At 45.7% G+C, this 21270-nt stretch overlaps 1 protein-coding gene and 1 pseudogene across 4 annotated transcripts in view; both read right to left on the bottom strand.

Moving 5' to 3' along the window:
* LOC147436805 (3-dehydroquinate synthase) overlaps window positions 1-17968 on the bottom strand; it is a 185366-nt gene extending 167398 nt beyond the window's left edge. The window contains exon 1 of one of the 4 annotated variants that reach the window (XM_086486219.1): window positions 17716-17966. In XM_086486219.1, the coding sequence (XP_086342345.1) occupies window positions 17716-17731 (16 nt within the window). In that variant the 5' untranslated portion in view covers window positions 17732-17966. Of the gene's footprint in view, window positions 1-17715 lie in introns of all 4 variants that reach the window. The other 3 variants (XM_086486216.1, XM_086486217.1, XM_086486218.1) reach the window with 3 other exon arrangements.
* A 249-nt stretch (window positions 17969-18217) lies between these two features.
* LOC147436808 (uncharacterized) lies at window positions 18218-19757 on the bottom strand (annotated as a pseudogene).
* Window positions 19758-21270: the final 1513 nt, after the last annotated feature.

Consider the following 21270-nt stretch of genomic DNA (forward strand, 5'->3'; position numbering starts at 1 on the left):
CAATGGTCAAAGGCAGAGTCTGAAGCTTTTGCATACCTTAAAAAACGCCTCACTGAGGCGCCTATCTTAGTAGCTCCCGATTGGTCTCTCACCTTTCATGTGCATACAGATGCCAGTCAACTGGCTGTGGGTGCGGTGCTGACCCAGCCTAGTAAGGAGTATAACCTGGATCGCCGTGTTCACTATGCAAGTCGCCTACTCACCAAGGCAGAGTGTAACTATAGCACCACAGAAAGGGAAGGTTTAGCCATTGTGTATGCTCTGCAAAAATTTCGGCACTACTTATTAGGGGTCCACTTCACAATTATTACGGATCACCATGCCCTCAGATATCTGCTCAACAAGCCACAGGTTGCAGGTACAGTATGGCGATGGCTACTTTTATTTCAAGAGTTCGATTTCGAAGTGGTACTCAAGCCCGGCAAACATCATGTCCTCGCCGACCACCTTTCTCGCGTTCACACTGGTGAAGAAGCAACAGGGGTTGCTGACGACTTTCCTGATAGCAGTCTCTTTAAGGTGGATACTACACCGGAATGGTACGGCAATGTTTTGCATCTTCTTTCTAGTGGCCTCTACCCAGAGAATGCTTCTCCCCTACAGAAGAGACGCCTGTTGCTGAAGTCTAGGCCTTTCACTCTCATTGGGGGCCAGCTATACAAATCAGGGCAAGATGGTGTTCTGAGGCGCTGTGTCTTCCCTCACGAGGTCGAGTATATTTTAGAGGATGCCCATAGTTGTCCCACTGGTGGCCATTACCCTGGCCATATTACTGCACAAAAGATTCTCCAGTGTGGCCTGTGGTGGCCCTATATTTTCCGCGATGCAATTGCCTATGTAAAGGTATGTGATGTATGTCAGCGTTGTGGTCCTAAACCAAGCAAACAGTCAAACCGTCCTCTGCACGTCTCTATGGCATGGCAGCCCTTTGAGAGATGGGACGTAGATTTTGTAGGCCCAATTACTCCCTCTGTCCAACCCGGCAATCGGAAATATCTCTTGGTGGCTACCGACTACGCAACAAAGTGGGCAGAGGTACTTGCAGCAACGGACTGCACTGGCACTACAGTAGCCAAGTTTCTCTATGAAAATATTTTGTGCAGGTTTGGATGTCCATTGGAAATCACCAGTGACAGGGGTAGTCACTTTGTGAATGAAACAATTTCTACCTTGCTGGCCAACTACAAGATTTTTCACAGAAAATCTTGTTCTTATTACCCTAGAGCAAATGGGCAGGCAGAGAGCACTAATAAGGTTCTGATAGCACTCCTGCGGAAAGCATGTCATCTTCATCCATCAACTTGGGCTCAAGCTATCCACGGTACACTTTGGGCATATCGAACTTCTTTCAAAGCCACAACCAATCACACTCCATTTCAATTGGCTTTCGGTTTGGAAGCGATAGCACCTTTCGAATTCAACTCAGGGTCCCCGCGAGTGGGGAGTCTTCGTGCCAATGGAAATTTGGGGTCGGCATCCGTCTCGCCTTTTCCTTTTGGAGGAAAGCCGAGGTTTGGCTTCACTGGCCCTAGAAGCAGAGCAGCTTCGTCGTAAAGCCTGGCATGATCGCCATCTCAGGAAGCCGCAAATAAAACAAGGAGCACTGGTGCTACTTTATCAGGCCAAGTTTCTGAAAAAAGCAAAGAAGTTGGTCCCAGCATGGCAAGGACCATATAAGGTGATAGAGATTCTACCCCATGGTGCAGTACAATTAGCCACTCTCGAAGGAGTTTCACTGCCTTTGGTCAATGGATCTCGGATCAAATGCTATCATGCTTGAGAGACGCTCAAGGGTCTAACCGCACGACAATCAGAGAAGGTGTTGAGCTTTGCAGACTCCTGACCCTTTAAATAACTTCGGAATCGCTATCTTTCCCATCTTACTGTTCTGATTTATCTTATCTCTCTTAGAAAATTTCCTTAGGCAGCTCTCCTTCCGCGGTCTAGGTTAAGCTCATAGGTTGCTTCTGGACTTGATCAACTCTATCTTCACTCTATCTGTCTTCAATCTTTGTCTTTCTTGGACACAACCTAATCTCCCCAATCTGAATAAGTTCCTTTTCTCAGATTTTACTCTCAAGTCAAACTCAGTTCTTGGAGATGCATAAAGCTATAAATGCCTTGAGTGGGGTATTTATGTAGGATGATACTTCGCGTTTATGAATTGCTGATTCTTTCTGCTAACTCGATATTATCAATGCGTGTTATTCTTTTGGTCTACTCTATCTTTAAGGTCTCTGGGCTAGTTTTGATGATTAGTACTAACTGTTTTTTTTTTTTTTTTTCCCCTCCCCTCAGCTTGTCTCTCCTCTGAACCAACTCCCCTAGCCTCTGTCCTAATCCTTCCCTTTCCCTCTCCCTCTCCTAACTTTCACATCCCCTCCAGAAATTAGATGTGGGGACAGTTGCCAAATCAAGGCGCCTTTGGTGGTGCTCAGTCTGCTACTAATGATAAGCTACTATTTCTGCAGCGGAGCTTAGTTGAGCTTAGTGGGGTAAGCCCTGAATTTATGTAGAATTGCAAGTCCCTTGCCCTTTCCCCCTCACCCTCTCTCCCTCGTCCTACCCCTTTTCCTCTAGCCCTGGTCCTAACCCTCTCACCCCCGGCCTCTCCCATCCCCTAAAACTCTCGCCCTAACCCTAGCCCTCTCACCCCTCGCTCTATTTTCTCGCCCTAGCCCTAGACCATCCCTAGCCCTAGCCCTCTCACCTCTCGCCCCTATTTTCTCGCCCTCGCCCTAGCCCTCACCCCCTCGCCCTAACCCTACCACCCCCTCACCCTCTCCCACCCTCGCTCCTCGCCCTTTTCCCTCGCCTAGCCCCTTACCTCTCGCCCTCGCCCTACCCCTCCCACTCCTCGCCCTCGCCCTCGCCCCTCGCCCTTTCCCTCGCCTAGCCCCTCCACCTCTCGCCCTCGCCTACCCCTCCCACTCTTCGCCCTCGCCCTCGCCTAGCCCCTCCACCTCTCGCCCTCGCGTACCCCTCCCACTCCTCGCCCTCCCCCTCCCCCTCTCCTACCCTCGCTCCTCGCCCTTTTCCCTCGCCTAGCCCCTCCACCTCTCGCCCTCGCCCTACCCCTCCCACTCCTCGCCCTCGCCCTAGCCCATGCCTAGGCCGCTTTTTTTTCCGTCTTAGCTCCTCGCCCTCGCCCTTCCTTTTCCATCGCTTTTTTCCTTGCCCTAGCCTGGCCTTGCACAAAAGCAACATAAAAATCCTAAAAACAAAAGTAGCTTGATAAGAATACTCAAAAGCTACTTTAGCGTAAATATAAGGTTCATTCAAGCCTAATTCTTCTTATCAGCAGCACAGAGTCTTCACAGTTCACAAATCAGCGGCAAGGTCTCCTGAGCTCCTCAACACCGCTTACTCAACTTTCTCACTGGAAGCCCACGCACAGTCTAGTAAGATGGTTCGTACTCGAAACAGGGAAAAGCATCTACAATCGGAGGACGAGTCCTCTGCATCTGGGGATAGTTCTGACAGCAAATCAGACTATACTCCCAGTTCAGAGCAAATTTCAGAGGAATCTTCTGAGGAAGATTCACCACAGTCAGCCACTGTTGACAGAGTCACTACTCTCCAGGTGCCTCGCCCGTCTGGTGCTCTCTCCAAGGTACCTTTAATTATGATATATCATCTACAGGCTCCGAATCCAGCACTGAAGGAGGTGTTCTCTCAACAACAACTGATACACTTGGGTCTCCAAAAGTTGGCTGAGACCGATTTGTTTGCCAATATCTCTACTGCCAAGCTATGTTCCCTCTTGCTAACTTTTCCAAAGTTGAATGATACCGCACTCACGGCGGAGGATATCGGACAGGCAATGGGAATATTGACTGTGCTGACACCTCTGCCCGCAACAAAAACCTTCTCGAATCTTTCACCAGAAGAAACGGCAAATGCTTGTCAGGAACTTTTGCTGGACTCACACCCAGACTATCACAGGAGTCAGCAACTGTATTCAGTGTTACAGTATTACTTTTTACTGCGAGCACCTGAAAGATCAGGGGTTTCATCTTCTCCAGGTTCTCCAGCAATATGCGATGGTCTCTTTTGTCTCTACCATTGCCTGCCATACCCATTTCACAATTTGCTGTTTAAAGCGCTACAGGACAGGGCAAAGCGGTTTCGGACTCAACGTAAAGGCAAAGCGGAAAAGTTCAATTGCTATGCAGCGCCTATTATGTCTTGGGTGGTACAGATTATGCAGCAAAAGCCGGATGCAAAGGCAGTTCTCACCCTTCCAGATGATCCGAAAGAGCAAGAACGTTCCAAAATGGCAAAAGGAAAGGGCATCTCGCACAAGAGGGCAAAGGTACAAAAAGATTCATCTGCGCAGCTGGCAACACTACCTTTCTCAGAATCGCAGGTCAAAATCTCGGACGTCCATACTACAGCACCAGCAGTGCGTATGTCTACTTCTGTGGCCACCTCCACTTTCACACCACCTATTGTGAGTAGTGTTGCCGTCACTAAAACACAACATCCAGTTGTCTCGCCGGCACTACATACTACTCTTACTGCTGGGGCACTGAAGGATACTGCAGGGACATCTAGCTCTAGGGCGCCTACATCTGACAAACATAACATGTATGAGACTTTTGCGCCTCAAGCTGACAGACTTTTAGAGGCAGACAGAAGAGCCATTTCGACGATTATCAATGCAGCACTCTCATTGCAAGGTACCAACGGTATGCATCGCTCTTGCTACGACGGTATGACAAGGGAAGTGCAAACGCATCTTCAACGAGCGATGGATAGGGACAATTTCATTGCTACATCTCAGGATCGTATAAGAATCTTAACTCAACAAGTAGTGGACCTCAAACATATCGTCCACACTCAGCAAAAACAGTTAAAAGAGGCAAATGATATGACTGCAGCAGTTCAGGATCTCTCTCCGGTGGTACATACACTACGTCCTTCTTGTGCAAAATACCAAGCTGTAGCCATTTCACAGGCAGTTCAAGCTACAACTACAACTACAACCCCGGTTTCTCAGCAAGTTCCTGCATTGGCACCACAGGTACCGACACAGACGGACGTGTCCAAAGCACATTCAGGGGACTCTCAAACAGCAGAAAAAGCATATCCTACCAGAATGGAGTCTAAACCAACAGGCTCGGTCTCATCACAATTGCAGGGTCCCTCTATGGCCTCCCCCTCCCAGTCTCCATCCTATCCTCAACACTTCTACGGCTTCCCGGGATTCCAACAACCGGTTCCACCCTCGCAGCCTGCGCAGTCGTTTCCTGGGTTTCCACCAGCTCCACCTACTCAACCGCAAAACATGGCGCAGCCTGCTGCTCCATACCCGATGTACCCTCCTCATGGCCACTACCCCTCACCATACACTTGGCCTCCATCTCCTTACCCAACTTACTATCAGCCTCCGCCACCTCCTCCTCCACCATCCGACCACCAACAGTAGAGCGCCTTTATTTCAGTTCATCAGTTCCGCTCTCCGGGACGGGCAGCGGACTTGTGGCGGGCAACCTGTAGCCTGCTACAGTGTCACTTTCACTTTCATATGACAGTAGTTTATAGTTGGGCTTTGGTCAGTTGCCCTTTGGTCTGGTCGGTTCACACTTGGGCAGACACGTGGGAGGGTGGTCTAGTGGACATCGTGGCCAGGTCACCACCGCCACCCAGTGGGGATAGACTTAGATGATGTTCTTTATGGGCCGTTGGTGGCTCTTATGGTTGTACATATGAGTAGTCATTTTTGGGGCAATTCTATCTTATCTGGCACGTAGTCGTCTAGGGAGAGTCTGACACAGAGCACGTCTGCACCATCCCGACACATCTGAGCCTCGACACCCGATTGTACCTGAGAGTCCTGGGCTGGAGCTGAGTGTGCTGCCACGCCAAAGTCTGTATCAGTCTTGGAGATAGTCGAGTCATATGTTCCGGTCTGCTGTTGTGTCTTTGAGAGCTCTGTTGACGTCTATTGTTTCCTTTCTGTTCATCTGTTTGAGGGAGATTCAGTCTGTTTGAGTGAGATTGTCACGCACATTGCACTGAGGACCACCCACTGTAGAGAGCACGACACATTATCCGCGCTACACTTATCTACCGTTTATGAATTTTTACGTCTCCTCTAATCCACTTGCTCTGATCGCCTTTGGTGCTCCGACTCTCTTTTTCTTGAGTACCTTATCTTGCCGGAATCTGCTTATCTGCTCTTGCCAAGCATCCTTTGCCTTACCTAGTGCTTCACCGGATTCAAGCCTCAAGCTTGCTCTCCACCCAGCTAGCTTCGAGGATGAGAGAGAGAGAGAGAGAGAGAGAGAGAGAGAGAGAGAGTTCTCTTTGTCCAAGCTCCGAGAGAGAGAGAAAGAGAAAGCCTTGCTTTGTATCTCCGATACGAGAACAAGAGAGAGCGGGAGAGAGCCCTTGCTTTGGTAGTTGAAGTCGAGAGAGAGAAGGAGCGAGCTTCCTTGTTTCTGAGCTCCCGGCCTCGCCTCTCTTCCGAGCTCCCGCCCCTCCTTTGCTCGTTCCTCACGCCTTGCCAAGCTTTTCCTCCCTTGGAGTCCTGCTCCTTCCCTCTTCGTTATCTTCGTTATGCCCTTAAAAAAAACCCTCTCCCCCTAAGCAACGACGGCGCCGTCGTTGCTAGGGGCGTGAATGAACTCGATGACGTGGCAGCTTTGGATTTCGAGCAACACAGATTTTAGCGAGAGTGGTGCCAAATAGCAGCGCTAGGGCATGCTCGACCAGTTTCGCTTTGTTGCCGTGCTCAACCGAGCTCTTCCCAGCCTGCGCAAGCTTGCTTCTCGCTGTGCTGCACTATTCGACGCCCCCTGTCCGCCATGCGTTTCCTTTCCTTTGCTTTTCACACACCCTTAAGGGTTTAATTGGCGGGCGACCATCCTATATCTTCGGCGGCCATAGTGCCTATTATTTATTGGGCGGCCTTTGCTTGGTTGTCTTTGGACACCATTGAAGGGCATCTCATGTGGCATACCTATCGGCCGAAGCATTGCCAAGCACAACTCCTTTCAGCAGTCCTTGACTAACAATATCTTCATGAATTTTGATGCCCGCATTATTTTTTTCGACAGTGCCATATGCCTTCAATAAGCAAGTATAAGTGATTGCATTCGGAGAGTTTTCCTCTCTTTGCATCTGCTCCAAATAGCTAGCTTCCAGGTCCTGCCTTGTTGGGTATATCCCGCGATCATTGCATTCCAAGAGATCACATTCCGACTGGGTATATCTCGCAGTCAATGCATTCCAAGAGATCACATTCCGACTGGGTATATCTCGCAGTCAATGCATTCCAAGAGATCACATTCCGACTGGGTATATCCCGCAATCATTGGATTCCAAAAGACGTCATTCCGGACATGATACTCCCAAAGCACTTACTGCTCTCGTACTTCAACCTGGATGAAGCTCAAAAATTCTCAGATGGCACCCCGAATGAGCGGACCAAACTGGTACGGAGCCGGCCCCCGGTGAATCTTTAACGGCTAATATCTTGGTAACCGGAACTCCAATCGCTGGTCTGAAAGACCGACGCACTCCACAAAGTGAGCACTTCAGGCCCGTGCATTCATTTCATCTCTGTCACCTCAGCTACAATTGCCCAATCCAGTACGGATCTGCAATAGACTTGAACTTTAAACTGCCATAACTTCTTCACCGTAGCTCCAATCGACGAGCCGTAAAGATAGGCCGGTAGAGCACTTTAAGCTCTACAGTTCTAGATCATAATCTCTCATCTATGGTCACTACAAGCATACTCATTTTTGGCATCATTGAGGCATCTATTGGCCCTTTTAAGCCGCATCTGGCATACATTAATCATTAAACTTGGCCTGTTAACAAGCCATGATCACTGACCACTAAATGTGTAGGCTTCAAAGAAGCTTAGCTTACATTTCTCTGCTCTTTTTCTCTTCATGGCAACGGAGCTGCACGACAGCGTCGCTAGAAAAAGCAGTAACTAATACCTCATCCTTGTGAACAATCACATCATCTTCATGCAACTCATCATGCTTGTGAGAAATCACACCTTGATCATGCAAATCATCATGCTTGTCATTGTCATCCAAACCATCATGTAAATCATTATCATTCAAATCATCATGCTTCTCATAATCATGCAAATCCTGTGTATCATGCTTTGGAGAAGAAGAGACTAAGAGAGTCTCCTTCTCCTGAATCCTTGCAATCTTGTCCTGCATATTAGAAATGAGAGATGGAGAATGAGCAATGTCCTCTCCATGAAAGACAATAGGAGAATCACTTTTGGCATTGAGAGTTAAAGTGTTAGCCTCAAAATCAATGAGAGCCTTAGTCTCATGAAACCATCGAATGCCCAAAATCATATCACATTCTGAGAGAGGAGAAACAACAAATCTTCTAGTGAAGGCAATCTGTTGAATTGCAAACAACACATCAAGACATTCCTCTGTGATGAGAGCGTCCATACCGGGACGAAAGCCAGAGACCTCGATAGGAGATCTCGGACTAACCTCGAGGCGGGCTCTCTCAACAAGAGAGGAACTGATCATATCATGCATACTACCTGGGTCAAACAATATGACAAAACGGTGCCCCGACGTACGACCATAACATTTAATGAGAGATTCATCAATGGAAAGGTCCTGAGAAACTGTGGGCACAATCGTGTTATCACTCATTGCATTGACAAATGTAGTGGGTGTTGTGAGTTCTTTAGATTCATTCGATTCAAGCTTAGGACATGTTCTTTTTATGTTACCCTTAATGTGACAATGAAAACAACGACCTTCCTTAGAATAAGTGCTTTGTTCTTCCGACATGATGTATCCTCCTACAATTCCTTGTGCTACCTTTTCATCTGGAGTAAGCTTAGGTATAGCAATTGTGTTAGCCTTACCCTTAGATTCATTGGAAGAATTCTTTGATGAGAGACTGTTTGAAGATTGGTTAGAAGAGTTATCATTCTTACCGTTCTGAGGGTTCGGAGAAGTCTGCGAGGTACTTGTGGAAGTCTTGTTCTCCTTAGGCTTTCCCTTGTTGTGCTTCATCTCCTGTGTGAGAGCAATCGCTACCGCCTTGTTGAGATCGATTGGATCGAGTACCTCCACATCGTACTTGATATACTCGTCCAATCCAAAGAGAAAAGCCTCTTTGCGCTCATCATCCGATTTTCGTAATTGAGTGCCTAGCTGCAAAACACGATTAGAAAAAGACATGATTGGCATACCATTTTGCTTGAGAGAGCGCCGATCGTCTTTCAATCGTGCGAGGTACTGAGGTGGCATAAACCGCGCCTTGAGCTTGTCTTGGAAATCAGCCCAATCGAAAGAAAGGGGCGTGAATCCGTCGGCTGCCTCTAGGTGCGCGGCTAGCTGTGCCTCTTGCAATGCGTGGTACCAATTGATGGCATCACCGGCAAGGTACATAGTTGCCGTCAAAACTTTGCTATTTCCTGTCTTCTTAGTTGTCGCAACATAAGCATTGAATTGATGCAACCAAGAATGAATAACTGTAGCATCCATCTTACCATCATACTTATTGAAAGTCAACTTCTCTGTGACTGGATGGCTGGAATCCGCATCGTGGCTTGCGCCACTTGATGAACTCCCACGATCTTTGGGTGGTTCGATCTTCGAGGCTAGCACGTGGGAAATAAATTCTTGAGTGCGTAGCTCCCTTTGAGCTTCACGCTCGGCGTCCCTTTCTGCTTTTCGTTCATTTCATTCATCGCGCTCGCGTTCGAAAGCAAGGCGATTGGTTTCTTGTTGTGCCAACGCAACGCGATTCGCTTCCAAAGTGACGCGAGTCGCTTCTTGTTGTGCCAACATCATGTCCATCATTGACTTGACCATCATCTCCATAGGAGTTAGTACGACTCGTGGCGTAGATGGCGAAGGGGGAGGGTCGAAAAAGTCTCCTGGTGGGGAAAAATCTTCGCCGCCTTTCTCATGCTCATCACCTGTATGCGAAGTATCCATTCCGCTTCGGGTGACGACCGTGCACTATGATCTTTGGTTCTTAAGTTCACGAGGAACTTGGGTTCTTGAGGGTCTTGGTTCTTGGGTTCTTGGGTTCTTGAGGATCTTGGGGTTCTTGAGGTTCTTGAGGTGTTCTTTCGCTTGCAAATCGCGTTGGAGAAGGATCTTCTCTTCACCCGAGTTCTACTCCTTTCTGCGGGCGCACCCCTTGACGGCCTTGCGCTCACACCAAGGTTGCTTTTTCCCACCTCACGTCGATTGGCCGGCCGCTAAGTGCACGGTCCGCTCTCAATGAGTGAAAAGAGACACAAGGGGAGGTTGGACAAGCCCTTCTTTCTTGGGATTCCTGTCACTCTTCAACAAAACACGATTAGGAATCGACACGCCCAAGTAAACTTGGGTTCGTGCGACCGCAACAAGCAAAAACATTCTTGTGGTTCTTGTGGTTCTTTCCTTGAGTAATGCAGAACACTTCCAAAGCTCTGATACCAATGTAAGGTGCAGCGGAATGAACATTGTTTTTTCTCAAGATTAGTGATCTATATTGCTCAAGGTTCCCTTTAGTTCTTAGGGAAGGAAAGAGCCTTCCGTCTTTATGGAGAGTGCTATGATCACGAACAAAGTGAGTGGATATTGTGCGTGCAAGTGAATCAGACTGAGAGAAGGAGAGAGAAGAGATACGACACCGCGAGGTTGTAAAACCCTCCTCCAAAGGCCCCACTCTCGTCGGCGACAGTGGTCTACTTTGATTGCACAAAGGTGTACAATGCGTATGCAATGGACTGATGCAACTTGGACTATGCCAATGACGACGACGGTGATGACGACTGAAATCTGTGATCTTCTAATCGCTGAATTCGAGGTTGTCTTGGTGGCTGAAAATGATTGTTTTATGGCTGTCTTAAGGGCTGAAAATGGTGGACTTGTCGGGGGTCATGCTGATGGCAAAAATGCTGAGGAATTGTACCTGTCAGGCTGCGGTTTAGGCTGGTTTGTACCTGCTGAAAACACTGCAAAAACGCTGAAGGGGCAGCAGCACTAGCGTTAGTAAATTACTGAAAAACGCTGAGGTTGCAGAGTCAAAAACGCTATTGGCTGGGGCTGCTGCTGATGGTTAAAAACGCCAGGAAAAGAACTTTAATGGCGATGACGGCAATGAGGGAAAACGCCAAAGGGAAGGAGTGGATGGCGAGGCTAAGTGCTGGAAAATGGCCACGAAGATGGAGGTCCAAAAACGCTGGGGGTGCTTTTGGGGGGGGGGGGGGGGGGGGGGGGGGGGGTACTGCTGAGAAGTTGCCTGTTGAGCGGGAAGCTCTTGCTGCCTCTTCTGCCAGAAAATGCTAACTTGGGTTTGCTTATATATTAACTTAGCAAAATTGCCCTACCTACTTTTGTTGGAAAGTCATTTAAAAATAATAAGTGAAAATAACCAAAAATAGGGAAAATAGGCTAAATGCACTGAAAAATTCCCCTGACTGAATCTGTTGGATTCTGAAGGGAATACTGATGATCATGCTATGTGCAACCGGAGGATATGCATCTATACTGAGTGACTGGGCATGCACGGTCTACGAATAGACTCACAAAAGTGCCAGATCACTTCTAATCTAAACTGACTTGACTGACGGGAACCTTGTTATGGTGTAGCTTGTCCACGTACACAGGGGGGTTGGGATGTGTCACGTGACACTTGGCCTGTTGGACACACTGAATCTTGTCACTGGCCATTTCAATACCATTTATGGACACTACATGTCCCAAAAGCTATCCTTTCCAGACCAAGAAAATAGATTTAAATGGATTTAAACAAATCCGCTTTTCCTGAAAACGCTGGAAAACCATTTCCAGAGAAAGTAAATGCTTATCCTGTGCTGAATATATGGTGAAGTCATCCATAAATATGGTAAGGAATCGGTGTAGGTATTCATTGAATACTTCCATCATATATCTTTGAAAAGTCGTTGGGACATTACAAAGACCAAATGGCATAACCAGATACATGAATGCTCCCCATTCAGTAATAAAAGTAGTCTTACTCCGGTCCGCAGGAGCAATTTGTAACTGGTTATAACCATCCATAAAGCTATACATCTCGTAACCTGCAATTTCATCAAGCAACATGTCTGTAAATGGTAATGGAAAGGGATCCTTGATGGTCTGAGCATTCCACTTTTGATAATCTACACAGACTCTTAAGCTTTCCATTCTTCTTGGGCACCACCACAATAGGAAATAACCAGTCACTACTGTCTACCTCAGTAATGAACCCAGCCTTTAGAAGGTTATCGATCTCTTCCTTAACCTTCTTAGCATAATTAGGATCCATTCTGTATCTTTGCAACCTCACAGGTCTAGCATCTGGTTTTAATGGTATTCGATGTTGACATACCTCTGGATCCACTCCCTTGAGGTCAGTATGTTCCCATGCGAACACATCTTTATACTGTTGGAACATCTGTCGGGCTTTCTCTTTCATGATTGGACTCAGATATTTGTTAACTTTGATTACTCTAGGATTCTCCTCAAAACCTATATTCCATTCCTCTATTTCTTGATCATCTGGAAGCAACCAATTAGGCCCGCCACCCTTTCGTTTGGTTGATTCCTCAGCGTAATCCCAAGACGGTCCTCTGGACTCTGAATTGCTATTCTGACTCCCAGTAACTTCTTCAAAAATTGCTGACATACGGGAATCTGCTGGTTCTTCCGACCTTCCAATTAACTGAACTGGTTGTTCCCCATAATTCAGTTTAGTGAACTGATCTGGAAACTGCTTCTTTTGCTTTTCAGCCTTATCTTTGTCCAGTAATACCACATTTGAGATCTATTTCAGCTAATAGAAAAATATTCATTGCCGCCAGCATCCTCTCAATTTTCTTCACCTTATACTTCTGACAAAGCTCTTCTGGTCGTAGTTCCTTCCTTTAGCTCCTAGTGTCGTTCGTCTGAATCTGGATTCTCCTATTTGCACCTTATATACTCAAAGTCTGATTGGCATAGTCGTGAACAGCTTGTGCCGTTCGCAACCATGGGCACCCTAGTAGCATCCTATATGCGCCTTGTACATCCAGTACTAGGAAACTGGTTTTGAACTTTTCCTTGCCTACTCTTATCTGCATACCCTCTAGCATCCCAGTTGCCTGCACAACTCGATGATCCGCCATTCGCACTTTGAAAGGTGTTGGTTTTAGGTTTGTAAGACCCATTCTTTGCTGAAGATGTGCCCCCAGGATATTTACTCCTGCTCCCCCATCCAGTATGACACCAGATAGTGACTCCCACTGTTTCCTAACCTTATAGTCCACCTGGATCACCGGCACTTCATCATCTCGAATAGCAACTAAGCCAATTGCTTTGGCCTCCGCTTCAACCTTCCTTCGCTGTCTAATGAACTTCGCTGCTTCAGGTAAAGTTTTTTCTAATATCTTTTAGTTCAACTGTGAGTTTCTGAATTCTGTCACAAATTTTGACATGTATTTCCTCTCTCTCTTGGTCGGAGTTATTGTCCGAACTTGAACAATCAGTAGTATCTGCAGAGTGCCATTCCTCCACTTTGGTACTTATAGCGCTTCCTTCAGTGTTTCTGGTTGCCGCTATTTTTGATTTATCATTTCCTAGTCCTTGAACTGCAGCCAACATGGTCTCAGGAATCCCAGACCCCGACTGATCTAGTTATGTTGAAGACTAGGCTGGTATCTTCTGAAGGACTCGGGCATCAGAACTTTTTGGCTGCTCTGGTCACTTCTTTGCTAAATCTATTGTGATTTTAGCCGCCAGTTCTCTCTGCTCCTACCATTGATCAACTACCTTTTCTTTACCCTTTGCCTTCCACACCTCTCTCTGCTGAGCCCGTTTGCTACTTTCAAGACTTATTGGTGTTGCCGGCTCCTCTGAAATTTCCTCAATGACCACCTCTTTGCTGCGCGTTACTGCTCGTACAAGAACTGGCTCTGGGGCTTTTGCCTCAGTAGCCGCAGCAGTAGGTGTTTCTGGACATTGAGCCGCAAAATGCCCATACTTACCACAAGTGTAACAATTCAGACTTCTGTTCTGGAAATTACCACGTCCCCGTCCTCTGCCAGTACCTCCTTGGTACCTGCCTCGCCCAGTACCAGTACTACTGGTACCTGGTTTCTCCTCTTGGGGTATACTGGTTGTTTCCACTCTGACTGGTTCAGCATTGGTGAACGCTACAACAAACATCTTTGCCCTTCTTAAAGTGATGGATATAGATGCCACAATTATTCCATAAATGACCATATGCTTTGCAGTAGGTACATTGTGGACATTCATGGGAAACATGATCTTTAGATTTATAGCTTAAACACCAAGTTTCCATTCTTTTAACTGATTGTCTGGTCTGGCTGATCTCTCTGCCGGGCCATTTCATCAATCTTCTTGGACCAAGACCCCTTCTTGGTTTTGTCCTTGCTTTTTTCCTTTGAGCTGCTTTCAGAACTACTGGAGGTCTTACTGGAATCAGAATTCTCAGTGGAAGAACTACTAGTACCGGACCTCCTCTTCTTGTGACTTCTCTCTTTCTTTGCCTGCTATTCTAGCTTCAGGACGCGTTGCACTAAATCATTGAATTTCTTTGTTGGTGCAAGTACTTCCTGTTCCTTAAGCTTTTTACTGCGGAACCCATTTAAAAACCATGCCCGTAGCCTCTTTTCTGATGGAGGCTCCTGCCAGCTACCTGGTTAGCTCCTTGATTTTTTCAACATAACTTCTGACTGATAATTTTCCTTGCTTTATCTTATCCAGTTCACATAGGATATCCTCATCTCCTCTGTTGTCTGAATATTCAAGCCTGAAAGCTTTGAGTAATTTATTGTATGATCTGAGTTGGCAAGTTGGGTAATGGTAGTACCATTTCCTTGCTACATCCTTTAATGTCTGAGGAAAGTATTCACCCCAGTCATCTTCATCAATATTTTTAAACTTAGCATATTGTTCAAAGGCTTGGATATGAACATCCGGATCATCCTTCTTTCCACCCTTGAACACTGGAAAAGAAATTTTTAATGAAGAGGTATAATCATGTTGGTCAGCACTTTCTTTGCCTCTTCTGACCTTCGGAACCTGACTTTTTGTAATGGTCCGTATCCGCGTCCCAATCAATTCCCTCATCTGTCTCAGTTTCTGTCTCCTCCCTTGCTTTTCTACCGGAACTGTGGCGACTCCCCTTGCTGCCTTTGGCCCCAACATCCCTCTGTGTGGCTCGAGAACTCCTGGCCTTGCGTTCTTCCCTCTTAGCTCTTCTCCTTCTGGACTGACTGGAGTGCTGAGAGTCCTTAGCCTCATCAACATGACTGTGCTCCTCCTGAGCCTCAGTTTCAGTCTCCAGATCCTTCTTGGGATCAGAGTCACATTCAGATTCCTTGGGAACAGGGTCAACGCGGTGTGATGGTTTCCGACCACGACTGGTTTTGGGCGCCATTCTTCAGTTGAAAATCCGAATTGGGAGAAGAGTTTTCTGGTCAATGAGCAATAGCTTTAACCACCGTGATCGCCAAAATGGAATTGGAGATGATCTCTTCAGATAGCTAATTCCAGTGTTAGGATTTAGAGCTAATGGTAAGTCGTCAATTCAATCAATAAAAATGGAATAGAGACCAGAACTAGACTGAAATGGTTATCTGAACTGAATTAGTCAACTGAAAGGATAGACAGACTGGACAACTGGAAAAGTGATTGCAGTTTCAGATTCACATTCAGGATAATCAGTACAAGATGGAATGGTTTGAAGCTCAAATGATTACAATAGTAAGGATTATAAGATTACAGGCGAATAGATTGCTGCTAGGGAATTGCTCAAAGGTTAAGCCAAAAGAACTCCGAAGTAAGAAGCAAGGATTAAGCAGCCCAATTATAATGTAATGGGTCCTATTTATAGCCTTCTCGAAGTTACTGTGGTAACTTCCGTGGTAATTACTGATTGATCCACTGTTCGGCTTCAAGGAGACAGTTCCCGCCTGCTGAGATTGTCTTTGCCTTCTACACCTGCTGAAACGCGTTTCGCGGTTACGCTGGTCCCTGTTCACACTTGACCGGACATAGCTCAAGCACCCATCCTGATGTCTGGGGACGTAACACTTTCTCCCCTTATTTTTAATTGTTCTCCTCAGCAATATCCTCAGTTATGAAACCCGGGAAATGACTCTTCAATGATCTTACCGATTCCCTAGTAGCACGCAACTTGGGTCGATGCTTCCACTTGATCAAATACTCAGAGTAAGAAGCCTTTCAAGACCGTTTGACCCTTTGATCAGAAACCAATTCAGGTTCAAGTGGAATGTAACGAGTGGTATCCTCCAAACTCGAGGCTTCCTCAAGTTGTTCATCTTGTCCCAACCCCTCCTTCAAGCGGCTAACGTGGAACACAGGATGGACACTAATGTCGGAGGGTAGATTCAATTTGTGGGAGACATCATTAATCTTCTCAATAAATTGAAACGACCCACAATATCGCGAAGAGAGTTTCGAGCATTGATCAATATGGATTTTTCCAAAATCCTTCATTACCTTAAGTTACACCTACATCCCATCCTAAAGACCATGAGGCTGTCGATGCTTTTTATCATGAAAGGTGGTCCGATCTTCAGCAGTCTGTATGCTTTCCTTAGCGATCACGAGCATTTCCTGCATGTCGTGTAAGAAATTGGCCACGGACTGCATCTTAACGCCTCTAAGCCCGATGGTGATTGGTGGTTTCAATGTTGCTAAATCAGCTTTATCTAACAGAAAAATAATTCTGAATGAATTATTTGGATTTATAAGTGAGAGGGTTTTCTCACTTGGAACACCGAGAAAATAAATTCTAAATGAATTATTGGAATTTTGAGTGAGAGGATTTTTTTCATTGGAAACATCTGAGTACAGAGCATTTCTAGAGTGTCATTCAGAGTAATGACGGGAGCACTATGAACGGGAATATCTGGAAGGCCACCATGAACGGGTAGTTCTGATGCGTCACATCGGATGGGTGACAGGGAGCATCATGAAGAAGTATCCGACCATCCAGGAGCGGCAGCCCAATAAAAGAGTGCATAATCCAAAGTAGCACTCACATAGCGCAATGTGCGCCTCATTGCATCCAAGTGCGGTTCCTGGGAGACTACATAAACTGACTCCCCAATCCACTTGTGTAGCTTCATACATTAGGCATTCACCATCTTCCTTTCTAGCATACATATAGAGAGCTCCATTCATCATTTCATTGGTCTCAAAATACATTATTTCCAATCCAGACCACCAGGGTCTCACATACATGTCTGAAATACTCCTTGGCATCCACTTTACAAGCCACATGTTCGGGATTTGGCAGTGTCATGAATTCCATTCATCTCCTTGAGTGACTTTTTAGTTTTCACAGAGGTAGGTGCTCGCTAAATAAGGCCCAAAAAGAAGGGATAATTAAAGCATAATCTTTTGGAGAATACATATACTACAAGATTGAAGATTATGTATGATGAAGCACTTAAAAAAGTTAGACAGCAAATTTGCAGTTTTCCACATAATAAATTTTATCATAGTGTAGATATAAATTTTTGAAAAAACTGTAATGTTCAACCAAAAAAAGAAAACTGTGAACTTTGATTGTCCAATTGTTTTGACCTGTTTAGGAAAACGTTCTTGGGGAAAACTAAAAGGCAATGCAGAGTATTCTGCTTGTGCAAGCAATTGATTAGGTTCCATGTCTTCATTCACGGATGGATGAAACTGAAAGCTGTGCAAATGCGGGTCGCTAAGCAGCAGAGCTCACCTGATACGGCTGCCATGGTCTTTGGAGCACGAGTGCCTACACGTTGCTTGCATCAGTACAGTCCTTACGACATTCAAGCAGCAGCTCATCGACAGAAGCCGCTTTTGCCGTGCAATCGATCTCCAGCAACGGACGTCACAGCCGAGCGCCCCTCCTAGCCCAGCCGAGGCTACCTTGAGAATCACTCGCTGGCTCCACGTAAAAGAAATTCATTTCTTCCAAGATTCAAATCCAAGCACTAGACCATAGACAATTGCATTAATTTTTCGAAAAGAGTACAAGTAAACGCATGGCAACGATCTGCCAGAAAGAGTAGGCGATTTTATTTTGTTGAAACAAAAAGGCAGAAACTTTCTTACAAAAAAAGATGATATGAAGACTAGAAAAAAAAAATCCATAACCACAACGATAACAATAACTTCTTCTTCTCGCAATAAGTATGAGAATATAGTCAAAAAAGGTAATCACAACTGCCTCATTGCTACAATAACTTCTCTAGCTTTTACAAACGGAAATTTCTTGACGCTATGTTTCCTAGTCTGACAACTACTGCGTTCAAGCGATTCAATTGTGCCTTAAAAACAATCTCCCTTGACAAAGCGTTTATTTGTTGTTGCAACTCTGCAACCTGGACGTCAATAGCATTAAGTTGAACATCTTGCAACATGTCTTTCACACTTTGTGTGCAGTTGACTATGCAAGCACGGAGAATGTCATTGTCATCTACATTGCTACCACAGAGCTATCACCAAATTTGCATCAGCACATCCTCTAATCTTTGCAATATTGCATCGTCTATATTATCATGTTGACTCTGATCCATTTTCGTTCCCTCAGCTTCCACAGGAGGCTCCGTTGACTCCATTGCGCGTGCCTGCGAGAGCGATCACAGTCAACTCAAAGTCATCAACAAACGAAACAAATGCATTAGGAGGAAATTTTAGCAACATACCTAGCACGCAATAATGTTAGCTTTAGTTCTCTTCAGCACGGGTATAAAGTCGCTTCCAATGCCAGTGTCAAGATCATCATCCTCGCTATCGGATATATTCACCACTTCCTTCGCTGCCGTATTCTTCCCCTGCTCCGTGCAATTCATACAGACAAATAATAACACCAACAATTAGGCCGTCACAGTAAAGAGGAGGAGTTAATGGTATACCTTTCATTGTTTTGCCTCCTGTTCAAGAACCAATCCAGGCGAGGGTGAGTGACACCTTGGAGTACAAAAACAAGCGTATATCGTTGTACATAATTGTGCTCGGAAATGCCATGCACTTCCATACAGTAGCAATTTTTCGTTGTTCCATTCCATGCCCTTGGTACAATATAATCCAAGTGGACGACGGATAGTACTTACCCCTCTTAATCATGCGATGCAAAGTTCCAAGAAACTCATGGTCAATAGGGTGATTCAAACTATATTTCCAATACATGGGTGCCCTATCAAAAACATTCGTGTGTGTCAAGCAAACTCTATTTTTTAGGTCATCTGCCCCATGAAGCATGTAAAACTCGATCCCTTTATTAAAGTCATCAGGAGATATGTTGTGGCCAGCATTTTGAAAATGCTCTTTACATATGTCTTTTAAGCAATACCCAATCATCCCCTGAAATGTGTGCATGTTCTTTTGTTTCAGTGCCCTGCAGAGAACAGTGACACCTACATGTGATTCTCTATCCCATCCCAACTACGTTTTTACCTTTTTGTTCAGTCATAGATATGGACATGATATGCACGACCATTTGGAAGTGCAAGTGGAATACCGTTCCGCCACACTCAATGGAACACATTCCAGTAATAGTCTCTTTCTCAAGGAACTCTTTCAGCACAGGGAGCAGGCCACTGTCTACGTCCGCCTGTCTACGTCCGCACCCCCAACGGAGAGAGTGATACTTAGCTCGAACAGCCTCTTCGGAAGCCTACTCTCAGCCGCCAGCAGCTCCTCCTCGGTCTTCCTTGGTCTACCCCTATGGACCAAAGAGACAGATGCATCCCCGCCATCACCAATCGAACGTGCAGCTTTCTTCATCCTCGCCATGACGACCTACAACATTGGACCCTCATGAACAAAAACCAATGCAACCACATCCCGCTTCACAAATTTTAGCAAGCATGAAATTCAAATAGGGCATAAAATGATTCGATTCGCAAAAACACATTATACCTTCGAGACCACTATGTCGCCTGCTGCAGCTAATTTTCATCATTCTCCTACTGATTGTTGCTCGTTGTTTGCATGGAACCCTGCGTGAAACACCTCCAGGGGCTCCTCTTCCTGTGACTATTGGCCAACACCCAACAAAGCGTGTAAAGAAATAGTTGCCATGCCTGCTGCCGCGCGAGAAATTGTTAGCTGCCCGGAGGTTTTCCTAAACTCACCCTTCACTTATGCACCTAATATGTTTTGAAAGACTTTTTATTTTTTCAATATTGGTGAGACTATTCGCTCTCCCTTTATTTTATTCAATTAAGGTAAGGGGGCCAATAGTGTTGCATGGGAACGCAAATTTAACGTTCGGAGAGGTGCCGAGTTGGCTAGCATGGCAAGCAAGCGACGCACGAGAGGGGAGTTTAAGTCCGCTCTTCTAGCCCCTAAGCGCCACTTTATTTCGGAATCATAGTTTTGGGTTGAAACTACGAGCAAGGAGCATAGACTCGCGTATGAGCTTTTGACCCAACTATGGCCAACTCAACAAAGAAAGATCTGCATACAAAAATGTGAAATGCATTTTGTGGTGGAAAAACGCTCTACATCAAGTCTGGTGCCATAGCACTAGTCTTCTTTGTGAGATGCTCTCTGAGATTCCTTTTTCCTCTTCTCAAGTGAATGATTCATTACCCTTACAAAAGGGTAATACGATTCCTCTCCTCTCCCCCCCCCCCCCCCCCCCCCCCCCCCCCCCCCCCTCTCTCTCTCTCTCTCTCTCTCTCTCCCCTCCACGGTGCCAGTCTTGCTCTTCTGTGCATCTGCAAAGATTCGCCTCCAAAATTTTTTTCGAATCTTGTAGCACCTACTAGTCGAAGCTATATATTATACTATTAGATGATCACAAGAAGATTCCTTTCAGATTATCCTCTTCCCTAAGCGCACTATTAAAACTAGTGTACATGCCTCATACAAAGCTCCTTTTAGCTCCTTATTTACTTTCAATAGCCAAATGCTTCGAAATTAGCTTTGCTAGGCATAAACCACTCTCGATTCGCATCCACTTTACAAAGTATGTTGCTTCCTAGCCTTCCCATGTTGCACATATCCTATTAATAGTGCACTAGACTCCAGTAGGGCTCCCCAGTCTCGAAAAAATAAAAATTCTTTCAAAACATCTCAAATGCATAAGTGAAGCGTGAGTCTAGGAAATGAAAAGCCTCGTGGAAATTAGAAAGTCAAAGGACTTTTATGTCCATATAAAGAATATAAAGAGGTGTTCAGCCTTAAAGTGTGCATCGATACATTTATTTTTTTCTTCTTATTTACCTCGCCTCTAGCGTTTTCTTTCTTTTAGAGCCTCTTTGCACTATGCACTATGTAGGTAGGTAGTGAATTTATTTCA

This window comes from Adiantum capillus-veneris, chromosome 17, assembly GCF_014529385.1.
Source record: "Adiantum capillus-veneris isolate H3 chromosome 17, ASM1452938v2, whole genome shotgun sequence".
In the NCBI taxonomy this organism is placed as follows: domain Eukaryota; kingdom Viridiplantae; phylum Streptophyta; class Polypodiopsida; order Polypodiales; family Pteridaceae; genus Adiantum; species Adiantum capillus-veneris.